The 13,730-nt window shown below is 45.3% G+C and overlaps 1 protein-coding gene across 1 annotated transcript; it reads left to right on the top strand.

The window, feature by feature from the left end:
* The first annotated feature begins 1,320 nt into the window (after positions 1-1,320).
* On the top strand, positions 1,321-12,068 carry LURAP1 (leucine rich adaptor protein 1). Its single transcript, XM_019449442.2, has 2 exons — positions 1,321-1,730; positions 11,224-12,068. The coding sequence occupies exons 1-2, from the start codon at positions 1,533-1,535 to the stop codon at positions 11,743-11,745; spliced, it is 720 nt and encodes a 239-aa protein (XP_019304987.1). The 5' UTR covers positions 1,321-1,532; the 3' UTR covers positions 11,746-12,068.
* Positions 12,069-13,730: the final 1,662 nt, after the last annotated feature.

Raw genomic sequence — 13,730 nt, 5'->3', positions numbered from 1 at the left:
CATTAGATGACCTAAAAATAGTGATAGAAATATTTAGGGTCAGTGGAAGAAGGGAAGTACAGAGTGTGAGATAAATCTATATTTATCATAATAGAAGTCAGTAGATGATATTTAAAATTAATAAATAGTAGTACTATATAAGCATATGTAGAGTTATGTGTATAAACACCAGAAAAAAAAAAAAAGCTGAACATCATTGTCTTTGGGGTGTGGGTATAGAGGTGGGAAAAGATAAAGCAGGGTTTGCATTGTAAATCCTTCTGTGACTATGGGCTGAAATAATTTGTATTAAAAACCCAAATCAAGCCAAAACAACAACAAAAAAAGTTTTTCATGGCTCCTCATTGCTTATAAAACATAATCCAAGCACTATAGAACTATCTTCTACAGTTCTACAGCAGCATGGCCATCGCCTGGGAGCTTGTTAGAAAAGAAGAATCTCAGACCCCATCCCAGATCTACAGAATTACAATCTGCATTTTAACAAGATGTGCAGATAATTCATATGCACAGTCAAGCTTAAGAAGCATCAGTCTACAGGATCTGATCTGGCTGGCCCATGTGGACCTTTCATCTTTCATACTGATTTCTTCTCAGTGGCCAGAAGAACGTTACTTTCTTTCTTGTTTGTTTGTTTGTTTGTTTGTTTGTTTAGAGCGAGCAGGGGAGGGACAGACAGAAAGGGAGAGAGAGAATCCCAAGCAGGTTCTACACTGTCATTACAGAGCCAGATACGGGGCTTGAACCAACAAAACGTGAGATCATGACCTGAGTCTAAACCAAGAGTCCCTTGCATAACCAACTGAGCCACAAGGCACAGAATGTTACTTTCTATTTCTTTAATCTAAACTCAGTGGCTGGGAGGGGTGGTGGTGGTGCCTGACTGACTCCCTCTTGATCCCCGGTTGTGAGTCTGAACTCCACCTTGGATGAAGAGATTACTTACAAACAAACAAACAAACTTAAAAAAATAAATTCAGTGGCTACACTGAAAGTGGTGTGTGTGTGTGTGTGTGTGTGTGTGTGTGTGTGTGTGTGTAGGTAGCTAAATTCTGACCACTGTTTTAGACCCAGCCCTTCTACTCCAGGAAGTCTTTCAAAAACCTCTGCAGATCTCTTAATTTCCCAAATTCCTGAGGATGCTTATTTTGCCTTTGTTCTGCAACACTTACGGGGCGCCTGCTGTGTGCCTGGCTAGATTTAGTTGGAAGAGTGGGCAGAAGGCACTGAACTCTCCTAGCGCCCCTTCAAGTACAAATCCAAGTACAAATCGCCGACCCCCACCCATTCCAGGGCCAGACGTTCAGACGTGTGCACAGCCCTCGATCGACACACACACATACACACGCACACGCACACGCGCGCGCGGCTCTGCGCTGCTTTTCTGAGTGTTACGGCGCCCTTCGACCGCCCCCGCGCGGCGCGGGCGGGGACCCACCGGTTCCGCTCGGCGCTAGCCGCGGAGAAAGGAGGACCCCTGGGAACAAGATCCCGCCGTCCGGTCTCCCAGCACTTTTAAGCGGTAGGCCGGCATGGAGGGGACTGCGGAGTCCCAATCGCCTGACCTTCGAGATGTGGAGGGCAAGGTGGGCAGGAAGACCCCTGAAGGGCTGCTCCGCGGGCTGCGAGGCGAATGGGAGCCAGGAACCTCTGGCGCCCTGCTGCTCCCGGGGGCGCCCAACACGGGCCACGGCCTGGGGGACAAGATCATGGCGCTGAGGATGGAGCTGGTGAGTGTGGGCTCCATGGGCCAGGGGATGGAATCCCCAGCTAGGGCTGAGGGACAGACTTATGCCCCCAGAGTTGGACAGGAGAGGAGAACATTAAAATTCCCCACCTTACTCTTCAGGGTCCCTTCCAGATCAATCCTTAAACCCTGGGGTCCATTAATTGCCCCTCCCAAGGGTAAGTGGGGTGTTGATGGGTCCTGAAGACTTGAGGTGGGAGGCATGGGCTCTAGGAAGTTTTTACTGCCAAATAATTGGGAGGGGAGAGGTGAGGATTGGGAAACACTGAGAACCTAGCACAGCCCAAATCTCCTCCACCCCACCCCTCCACCAGGTGCCGTCTATCCCCCGGCCACCATTAAAGGGCAACCAGTTTCTTCTCTTCCTGCAAACTGGGTTGCTCCTCTGAGGCCTCAGTGTTCATGACAGGATTTAGCACAGAAGAGATCTGGGTGAAAACCTCCTGGACTAGGGCCACTAAAGACATCCTCCCTTCCTGCAATGTTCTCCCACCCCCACTTAAAATATTTGGAAGTTCCTAGAACCTGAGCAGTCAGAGTAGCAGCACCATCAGCATTGGCTCCATCATCTCCGAGCCCCCCAAGGATATTTATATTTTATCTGTAACTTCTTGGGGAGAAGAGAAGGAAACAGGCACCCTCCCCCTCCCCTGTTGCTGCTGGTCTAGATGCAGAGCCAGAAGGGCATCTGGGGCTGCCTAGGCTCCCCAAGGCCCTGGTTCCGGTGAAGGGGGTGATTCACACCTGCCACCACTTTGCAGCCAGTTCTGGGGATCCGAAGAATTTTCTCTGGCTTAGAACCAGGAGGCCATGGTGAGTGTGTCAGTTAATAGGTTTTCCTGGAGCCCTACTGTCTGCCCAGTTCTGTGCCAGGCTGGGCTGTGAGAGAGCAGAGAAGGAGGGCATGGGAGCTCCTAGACAGCCTGCAAGTCTGAGAGGAGAGCCTTGTGGGCAGAGTAATCAGGGAAGGCTCGTGGGGGAAGGATTCGAATGCCATGTGTGCACTTGGCCCTGAAGGTTGGAGGTGAGTGCCAGATTCTTCAGGGCAGGGCTGTGACTGCCCACCTAAGGGAGGGGCTCGAATTTGCCTCATTGTACAGAGTGGTGCCAGGTATCATGTTGAGCACTTTACAAAATATTCGCTTAATACTCACAGCAACCCTATTTGGCAAGTGATCTTTTATAGATAAAGAAACTGAGGCACAGAGAGGTTAAATAACTACTCAAGGTCATATAAAAAGTAAAATGCAGAGCCAGGCTTTGAATCCAGATGATCTGCCTGCACTTTACATTTTTACCGTTGAGATCTGCTTTGTGCCAGACACTTTAAAGACATTTTACGTCATTGAAGTGAGAAGAGCAGTCATCATTCCTCCATAGGATGAAGCATGCTTGCAGGTGTTCAGGGGCTTGCCTGGGCTCACTCAGGAGCTCCGTGGTGGAGCCATGCCTCCTCTCTGGCTCAGAACTCTTCTGCCTTTGATGGAGATTTTCTGGTTGTAAACTTTAAGGGGGTGCATTTAACTTCTGATCAGGTCTCTGCATTCTGTTTTTTAAATTTTTTAATGTTTATTTTTGAGACAGAGAGAGAGAGAGAGAGACAGGGTGTGAGTGGGGGAGGGGCAGAGAGAGAGGGAGACGCAGAATCTGAAGCAGGCTCCAGCCCCAGCTGTTGGGCACAGAGCCAGACCCTGGTAATGACCTGAGCCTAAATTGGAGCTTAACTGACTGAGCCACCCAGGAGCCCCACGTCTCTTGCATTCTTGACCCAGCCTGGTCTAGGACCCTAGGCTGCCCATTAAAGGCACAAAGGAGGGCGCTTGCTTGGGGGCCCAAACAGTGAAAGGTCACTACCTACCCCATTCCTTTCTCTCCTTGGTCAAGGTGTCATTGATATATTTGCGTACTCTGCCCTGCCCACTGGGTTGCACCTAGGGAGGACAGGACAGGGCAAGGGGTTTCCCTTGGAGCAACTGGTGGCAGTACTGGTCCAAGCCCTCTAAGCACTGTCTTTCAACTGTCCCTCTCCCAGCAATCCTGCAGGGAGGGGACAGGCCTGCTCTTGAGGCCAAGGTTATTCCTGCTTCTAGGCTCTTTTCCTCTTGGTTCCCTCCCCCTCTCACACGTTGAGTGAACCAGTCAGAGTCTGGGGTATGTAGGAAAGGAAAACAATAGCAACCTTCCCTACTTAATCCACCCAAAGAACTGTTGCCCCCACAGAGCCCCCACAGAGCAGCTTGAGAAAAAGCTTCAGGCAAGAAGGGGGAGAAGACCTGGGTTCAAGTCCTGGCTCAGCTCCTGAATCATTTTGAGATCTTGAGCAGGGCCCTGACTTTCTTTTGGCCTCAGTTTTTCTGCCTCTTGGAAGATGAGAGGACAGGAGCTTGTGGGACCAGATAGTCCTAGTAAGAATAATCTGAGAATCTCAATCTGTGGCCGGGGAGCTGGGCCTGGAATCTCCGGGCTTTACCCCAGGGCCTGATTTGTATTGAGTGATGAGGGAGCCATACTTGTGACCCCAGGGCTGGGCCGAGAGTCTAATATGTATGTGTTAAGTGGGGGAGTGGGGAACCTGAATCCCCCTGGGAAGAGAATTGGATTGTGGTGGCCTTTAAGGCTGCATCTCTCTGAGCTATTTATACCTTTCTGTTTCCAAAGAGACGGTGTGGAATGAGTGTTTCTTTTTCTGGCAAGAAAAGCCTTGCTTTTTTCTATTCTGGGGAGTGATGCTGTCACAGTCAGGGAATCCCACTGTCACAGAACTCATTTTTCATCAGCATGGTAAAACCCAACCCCCTGAATCCTGGAGACCTCCAGAGGGGCCAAGGATGGTAAAGGCAATAGAATCACAAAGTCTAATATGACCTAGGCTAAGCACCATAAATGAACTGTGCAGGACCTACTCTCGGGGAGCTCACAGTCTGAATTCACAGGAAGGAGGGAGAGAGACTAATAACTCTGGTACAGGACCATAAGTGTTATTGGAACACAGCATGGGCTTCCTGGAAGAGTTTTCATTAAGGAGTGACATGGTCAGATTTGTACTCTGGAAAGGCTACTTTTTTTTTTTTATGATTTACTTTTTAAGTAATGTCTGCATCTATCATGGGGTTTGAACCCTCAACCCTGAGATCAAGATCCTTACACTCTACTGACTGAGCCAGCCAGGCACCCCTGGAAAGGCCACTTTGAATTGGAGGGGTTACATGCTGTTTACTCTGGTTGGAATGTCTCTCTCCACCGCTTAGTCTGGCTAAGTCCTACTTAACCTTCATGCCTCGGCTGATGTACCTTATTCTAGGAAGCATTTTCTTACCTCCCTTTGTTGGGTTAGGGCCCTCTAGGTACCTGTGACCCTCTATATAGCAGTTGTTTCCCCTAGCATTTACTACATTGAATTTTTAGTGCTTGTGTCATTGTCTTATCTTACCCATAGATTGTGAACTCCCTGAAGCTAAGAAATGGTATCTTTTCTTCCTTTAACACAATGCAATGCCTATAAGAAACACCCAGTAAATATTGTTTCATAACTGAATGGATTAATTACATCGTGAGGAAGAGCAGGGAAGACTTCCTAGAGGAGGTGGCATTTGAGGCTGGGGCTTGAAAAATGAATAAAGTCAGTGGGAATTCCAATTCAAGATGGCAGATTGAACACATGCATTTACCTTCATTTCCTTCTGAAACTTCACTAAAAAGCCAATAGAAGGATTATTTTAAAGGCCATGAAACCATTATGACAACAAAAATAGGAGAGAAGATGATAGGAATAAAATTTTGGAAGCTAAAGATCAGAAGGAAGACTTGTAACTTAGTAGACCTGAAAAAAAAAGCTGAATTTCAAGCTAGCAGCAAGGAAAGCTGAAAAGCAACACATTTTGCACTACAGAAACCCTCAAAGGTCACAGGAGTTGGAAGCACTGGGTATTTCTAGAACTGAGGGGCACAAGTGAAGCTGAAAACAGAAGGGTTTGTGAATGTCTGTTTAAGAATCATATTCTAAGATGGGGCGCCTGGGTGGCTCAGTTGGTTGAGCGTCCGACTTCAGCTCAGGTCATGATCTCACAGCTCGTGAGTTTGAGTCCTGCGTCGGGCTCTGTGCTGACGGCCTGGAGCCTTCTTCAGATTCTGTGTCTCCCTCTCTCTCTGCCCCAACCCACTCACATTCTGTCTCTGTCTCTCTCAAAAATAAATAAACATTAAAAAAAATTTTTAATAAAAATTAAAAAAAAAGAATCATATTCTAAGATCTCCTCCCTAACTGGGCAACCAGGTGCCAGCCACTTCTTTATCCTAACAGAAGATTGGAGATGTAAGTTTTGGAAAAGAATAGTACAGAAGGAAGGGAAGAAGGGGAAGGAAGGAGAGAAGAAAGGAAGAAAGGAGGAATTATAGCAGGAGAAGCATTTTTAGTATGAGAAGTTTTATTTAATACATCTAGTTTGGTTTTGGACTAGGGCTGTTGGTTTCACTGTTAACTTATTTGTCCCCAGTATGAAACAATTGAAGATAATCTTCTTTATCATATGTCAATAATCTGTATAGTCTGTGGCATTTCAGTTGTTCATGTTTATATCTCTTTATTTAAAAAAAATTTTTTTTAATGTTTATTTATTTTTGAGAGACAGAGACAGAGCATGTGCAGGGGAGGGGCAGAGAGAGAGGGAGACACAGAAGCTGAAGCACGCTCCAGGCTCTGAGCTGTCAGCACAGAGCCCGATGTGAGGTTCGAACTCACAGACTGCAAGATCATGCATGACCTGAGCAGAAGTTGGATGCTTAACCAATTGAGCCACCCAGTTGCCCCTGTTCATATCTCTTTATTGAAACTGCAAGTTTCTGTTAAGTAGGGACAGTTTCTCCATTATCTTTGTAATCATTAGACAACTCAGGAACCAAATAACCATCTGTTTCATTGAATTAGAGTTGTGATATTATTTCAAAGTCACAAATAATTTCAGGTACAGAATTTTGTTCTGTGCTTATGCCATGGTAATTAGGTTTACCATAGTAATATGTAAAGTTAAATAGCTACCATTTATGAACTAATACTTGTCAGGCAGTATCTTGTGCATGTTAATGCATTCCTTCCATTTATTTTTATTTTTTAAATGTTTATTTATTTATAATGAAGGAGAGAGAGCAAGAGGGGGAGGGGCAGAGAGAGAGGAAGAGAAAAATCCCAATCAGGCTCTATGCTCAGCACAGAGCCCAACACAGGGCCATCTCATGAACCATGAGATCATGACCTGGGCCGAAATCAAGAGTCAGACGCTTAACTAACTGAGCCACCTAGGGACAACCTTCCGTTTTTTAAAATAAACTTTTTAATTAGGTAGTGTCCTCGGTGCACCTGGCTGGCTCAGTTGGTAGGGCATGTGACTCTTAATCTCAGGGTTGTGAGTTCAAGCCCCATGTTGGGTGTGGAGACTTTTTAATTAAAAATAAATAAGTTAATTAATTAAATAAAAATTTAAAAAAATAGTATCCTCATTTTACAATGAAGAAATGAAGGTTTAAAGGGGAATAAAAATTCCAAAATCATATGGTTCATTAATGGCATAACTGGAGTTTGAATCCAGATCTGTTTAATTCCAGTGCCTATATTTTTCTCAGTGTACAAATACTTGGTTATATTCTGGTTTATCATTCTAGATGTAAAACAATCATTTACTGAATAATTCAATAAACATTTATAAATTGTTATTAAAAAAAAAACACCTAGAACCAAAGGTCTCCAGATTGAGAGACAACAAAGTTGAAGGCAAGAGGGATTAAGTAAAAATGTATTAAATGTTATGATATACCCTTCTAGCATTTCCCCCTACTTGGCAGCTTTCCTTATATTCTCAAGATGGGTATAATATGGTGAATATGGTGAACCTGAGAGAAAGTAACCATAAGAGATACTGACTCAGGGCTAACCCAAATAGCCCAGCCAGATAATTGCCAGTTTGCGACCAGCTTTTTAGAGACCACTCTGAAGTATGAGCAGCTACTAAACACTGTAAGAGACCTGATGAGACCCTCTAACTGTACAGATGTAGATAAACAGAAAAAAACAACTTGAATGAAGTGGAGATAATATTGGAAGATGAGAACTTATAAAAAAATCATTAACTATATCCCTAAAAAGATAAGATAATATTGCAGCCATATCAGGAAGCTCTAAACAGGAAAACATTCAGAGAACTAGAACAACTCTTAGAAATAAAAACATGATAGGAAAATATGAAAAACTCAGTAGAAGGGTTGATAATGTTGAAATATTTCAGAAACTAGAACAAATATAGAAAAAGATGGAAGAGGATTAAAAAAAAAAAAAAAAGAGAGGATCCGTCCAGGACACCCTCTATTCAAATAATAGGATTTCCAGAAAGATCATAGAAATAGTGGAGGAGAAATCAAGAAAGAAATAAAGAAAATCTCTCAGAACTGAAGGATATGAGCCTCCAGATTAAAAGGATCCATCAAGTGGCCAATTCAATGTATGAAAATAGACCCACGCCATGGCAAATTATTGGGATAATTTAGAACACTGGGAACAGGGTGCCTGGGTGGCTCAGTTGGTTAAGCGTACAACTCTTGATTTCAGCTCAGGTCATGATCTCACAGTTCATGGGATCAAGCCCCACTTTGCTAGCACAGAGCCTACTTGGGATTCTCTCTCTCCCTATCTCTCTGCCCCTCCCTCACTCATACTCTCTTTCTTTCAAAATCAATAAATAAACTTAAAAACAACAATTAAAAAAAAAAAACATTGGGAACAAAGAGAAGATCCTAAAAACTTCCAGAAAGAAAAGGAAGATGGATACATACAAACAATCAGGAATCATAATGGCATCATACTTTTAAGTTTAACGCTGGAAACTAAAAGACAATGGAACAATGCCTTAAATCCTGAGGAAAATTTATTTTCAACCTGGAATTCTATACCCATCAACTGTCTATGAGGGGAGGGGAGGAAAACAGCATTTTAAACATGTGAAGCTTCAACAAATGTACCTCCTATGTAGATTGTTGCAGGAAGCTACTGAAGGAAAAGCACCACACACACAATAAAGGAGTGAATCAAGAAAGAAGAAGACATAGGATCAGGAAACAAGGGATCCAACTCAGGAAAGAGGCAAAGGGAGTCCCTAGGATGAGAGTGAAGGGGTATCCCTGGAGGATAGTTGTGCAGCAGGTACAGATTGGGGCAGATCAGAAGGCTCCTGGGGCGCCTGGGCAGCTCAGGTCATGATCTCATGGTGCATGAATTCCATCCCCACTTGGGATTCTCTGTCTCCCTCTCTCTCTGCCCCTCCCCTACTTGCTCGTGCTCTCTCTTTCTCAAAAATAAATAGATAAGGGCGTCCTAGTGGCTCAGTAGGTTAAACATCCAACTTCAGCTCAGGTCATCATCTCACAGTTCATGGGTTTGAGCTTCAGATTCTGTCTCTCCCTCTCTCTCTGCCCCTCCTCCACTCACACGCTGTCTCTCTCTTTCAAAAATAAATAAACATTAAAAGTTTTTTAAAAATAATAAATATTAGAAATTTTATATATAAAAAAGAAGGCTCCTGAAGAGCTGTCTCTAAGAACATGGAATAGATGGAAGATGTGATATGTTTAAAAGCCTTGAGAGGAAAATTCAGACAATTGGGAGAGGGTTTGAGGCTGACTTACTGATGATTATATAGCAAACTAAGCAAAAGAGTAGTAGTAGTGTATGTAGTAGTAATAATATGATAATAACGTAATAATTATGTAAGATGATATATATCATTTATTATTATTCTAAGGCATAATTACAATAATATTATTATTCTAAGGAAAACATGAAGTAAGAAATGAAAAGTAGCCATAGTAAACTGTACAACTTGGCCGCGAATAGCATTTCCAAATCCTAATAAGGTAAATACTGAATAATTCATTTTATCGCGTATGTTGGAATACAGAGAGAAAGGTGTCTGTATGGCAGAGGATCGGGGAGTAGGATGAAAAAGTTAAATCCTTAACCTTCTATCGTATGGGAAGGCAGTAGAAAACACCTAAAACTTAAAAGTCAGTAAGTGGAATGTTATTTGGAGATTAGAATCTAAGTACCAAAATAAGCAGATAAAAAATGAATAATGGTTGTTTCTGGGAAGAAAGATTTAGGATTAGGATGGGGGACTATTACTTTCATGATAAATCTCACAGAACTCTTTGTGTCTTTAATCTATGTGCATCCATTACTTTGCCTAAAAGGAAAATTAAATAAATATGAAATCAGAAAGTCATGTGTGACGGGACTGGGGGGCTTCCAGGGAAGTATGCTAAAAGTGAAGCTGGAGAGACAGGCAGGGGATGTATTATGACAGCTTTTGAATGCCTGCTGCTAAAATATTTAGATTTTATTCTCTAAGAGCTGTGCAAAGCCCAGAAAGTTTCTTGAGCAAGGGAGGGACAGATTCAGATTGGTATTTGCGGAAGATAACTTAGGGGATCTGAGGTGGGAGGGACCTAAAGATTACCTGGTAAGTCAGATTTACTCCCAGTACAGACACCCTAGACTAGTGTGTGGTGAAGAGAAGCCCTGCATCTGTAGCCAACAGGATTCTGACCCTTTGAACAACTGCTACCCACACCCTGAAGGGACTGTGGGGCCAGGTGAGCTCCCTCTTTATTCCCCAGCTCCTGCCTCCTTTTGGCTCAGTCTACTTCCTAATTAACACCAGACTCCCTATCAGGTTATTCTTTGATTCTGGACTGGTTCAATAGTTAATGCCCTATTCTATGAAGTTCAAATCTCAGTGGGATCGGATTTCGATACTAAACATTTACTGAGACCTAACTGTGTGTCACGCACTGTGTTGAATACTTAAATTTTTTTTTAACGTTTATTTTTGAAAGAGAAAGAGAGAGACAGAGTGTGAATGGGGGAGGGACAGAGAGAGAGGGAGACACAGAATCTGAAGCAGGCTCCAGGCTCTGAGCTGTCAGCACAGAGCCTGATGCGGGGCTTGAACTCATGAACTGTGTGATCATGAAGTCAGATGCTTAATGGACTGAGCCACCCAGGTGTCCCCAGAACTGAGATTTTAAACTGCAATCTGCGGCGTCTGGGTGGCTCAGTCTGTTGAGCATCCGACTTCGGCTCAGGTCATGATCTCACGGTTCATGAGTTCGAGCCCCGCATCGGGCTCTGTGCTGACAGCTTGGAGCCTGGAGCCTGCTTCTGATTCTGTGTCTCCCTCTCTCTCTTTGCCCCTCCCCTGCTCACGCTCTGTCTCTCTGTCTCTCAATAGTAAATAAACGTTAAAAAAAATTTTTAAAACAACAATTGCAATCTGTCTGCTTCTAAAGCCCACACTCTAAATCAACCATACTTCTATTCCCATGCTTCTTAAAATTGAGGCATGGTTGGTTGGACCACAAAGTGGGGTCTCTAGAAACATTTGGGAAACCCATGGCTCTGAAGCTCAGACTGATTCCTTCTCCTACTCCCCCAGGCTTACCTGCGAGCCATCGATGTGAAGATCCTGCAGCAGCTGGTGACTTTGAATGAGGGCATCGAGGCTGTGCGCTGGCTGTTGGAGGAGCGGGGGACATTGACCAGCCACTGCAGCAGCCTCACCAGCAGCCAATATAGTCTGACAGGCGGGAGTCCAGGCCGCTCAAGGCGAGGCAGCTGGGACAGCCTGCCAGACACCAGCTCCACTGACCGGCTGGACAGTGTCTCCATCGGCAGTTTCCTAGACACGGTGGCCCCCAGCGAGATGGATGAACAGGGCCCCCCTGGGGCTCCCCGTCCTGAGATGGACTGGGCAAAGGTTATACCCAGTGGGGACAGGGCCAGGACTGAGGTGGACCTGACAGCCACCAGGCTAGGGAACTTGAGGGCTGTATGGAAGCCCCCAGGGGAGGGGCTCCAAGGTGGACCTCCTGAACCACTAGAGGATGAAAGTGTTACGCTTGGCTTTGAGGCCCACTGGTATTGGGGGCAGTGCCAGGATGATGTGACCTTCTTGTAATAACTTTCCCGTCCTTTCATATTTCTATAACTCTTTCATCACTAGGTCCTGGTCTCCCTAGAAATTTATTCTCCCTTATTCTGGGTCTAGGAGGAGGCTGCATTGAAATCCAGTTACCGTGGAAACCTGGCCTTACCATCTTTCTGGCCCCTAAGGAGGCTCTGCCTTTATCCTTCAATTATTGGGACCCTAGAGCTATTTACATAGATACAATGACTCTAGAGGCTTGACCTGTAGCTTCTGGTGTGATAGTATCTCTTCCCCTTCCCCCTGCAACTACGTAAGGATTTGAGGGATTTAGGACCCATAGGAGATCACTGATGAAGAGATGGGGGTGTAATTACCTCACCCAACATCTAGGAGTCTTGGCCCCCCTCTTGGCCAAGATGGAGAATTGTGGAGGGACATGGACATTCAGGGCCAACCTTCCATGGATTGGCCCTCCTAGAAGCCTCTGGGGTTGGTAGAACCATCCCTTCCTGTCTGGTGAGTGATGTCATTTCCTGCCAGGATGGAATAGACTTTCCTCTGTACCAGTCTTTTAGTGGTGATAGGGCAGTATAGGGTTGTCTGAGCCCCTGCTGCTAAGTGAGACCACACCATTTATTCTCCATACCGTTACTTCTTGCTAGGGGGATCATATCACCCCTCCTGGTAGGAAAGCTTCTCACTGTCAGATGTTTGTGTTCCTTTTCAGAAAGGTTCTTACTTTTTAAATTGGGTGTTCTCATTTTGTTCTAGGGGGTCTCACTTCCTCTGTGACCACATCCGTATCTGATGCCAGTATTCCTACATCTGTGCTTTTAGGGAGGGAAATTCAGGGGCCTCTACCCACGGCTCAAAAGTTTGTTTGGCCTGCCCTGCCAGTCCCCTGTCTTACCCCTTCCCTGGGTTGCCCCCATTTTTGTATTCTGGCTCCAAAACTGTCTGCCAGGAGGTTTAGCCTTTGTGTCTCCACACCTTCTCAGTTTCCACTTCCACTTCTTCAGGGCCTCTGGCCTTTTATATGCAGATGAGTCCCCCATCTACCCCCCTCTCTCCCCATTGCTGATGGGAATCAGAGGGAGAAGAAGCTTGAAGAGCTCTGGGGGTGTATCATAATTTCCAAAGAGGGGAGGTATCTTCTCTGATCCTGTGATTTCCCTTCCCCCATCCTGCCCCGGACCTTCTACCATTTGGTCACAAGGATGCCTGCCAGAGGCTGAGACACAAGAAATCTCCTTGTCTGGATTACAATGGGAGTGTGGGGGTGTGGCAGGGAAAGACAGAGGCTCTTTGGTCCTAAGCCCCACATCCTATGAGGGGCAGAGATAGAGGGGAAGGCTGCTTTCCTTCCTCCCTTAGAGCAAGCCCTAGACCCCTGGGACCTGAGGTGGGAGCAGGGAACTGGCTCTGAGCCTAGGTCCTAAGGCCCTAGTGAATTACAGCAAAGAAGGAATTCAAGGAGGCTGCCAACCTGGGGCCCAAGGAGAGGACAAGTGGGGGTAGTGGGGGGGGGTGCAGTTGTGAAAGAAGGGCTGTGGCTGATGTCAGAGAATGAATTCTTGGAGATTAACCCTTTGAACCCCAGCTAACTGCCTATATGTTGGTCTTTGTTTTTCCTGGGGCCTGAAACTAATCATTGGAAGGCAAAAAAGAGAGAAAAGGATGTCAGGTGATCCTTGCCTATTTGCTGTGCCTTCCACCGTGGAGGAGGAGCTTCCCCAAGTGCTATAATAACTCCTGCAATTTCTCTACCTTTTGTTCTATGCTGGAGAAGGGAAAGAAGACAAGTTAATCTCCACTTTCCCTAAATTTCTCAAGTTTTGTTCTGCAACTCCCACCCCAGTCCTTTTGGGGCAATGTGTTCATTCCATAGCTCCCCCCTAAGGACTCGCTCTTCTCCCATCCCCTCAAAGTGATCAAAATCTCTAAAGCATATTCTTAGCCTTTCCTCCTTTGCTACTTACCAGCCCTCTCCTTAACACCTCTTCTGGTCTTGGGGC

Source organism: Panthera pardus, unplaced genomic scaffold (genome assembly GCF_024362965.1).
Source record: "Panthera pardus isolate Hobbes unplaced genomic scaffold, ASM2436296v1 HiC_scaffold_11, whole genome shotgun sequence".
In the NCBI taxonomy this organism is placed as follows: Eukaryota; Metazoa; Chordata; class Mammalia; order Carnivora; family Felidae; genus Panthera; species Panthera pardus.
The sequence above is the reverse complement of the archived record's forward strand: the minus strand, read 5'-3'. Positions and strand labels throughout refer to the sequence as shown.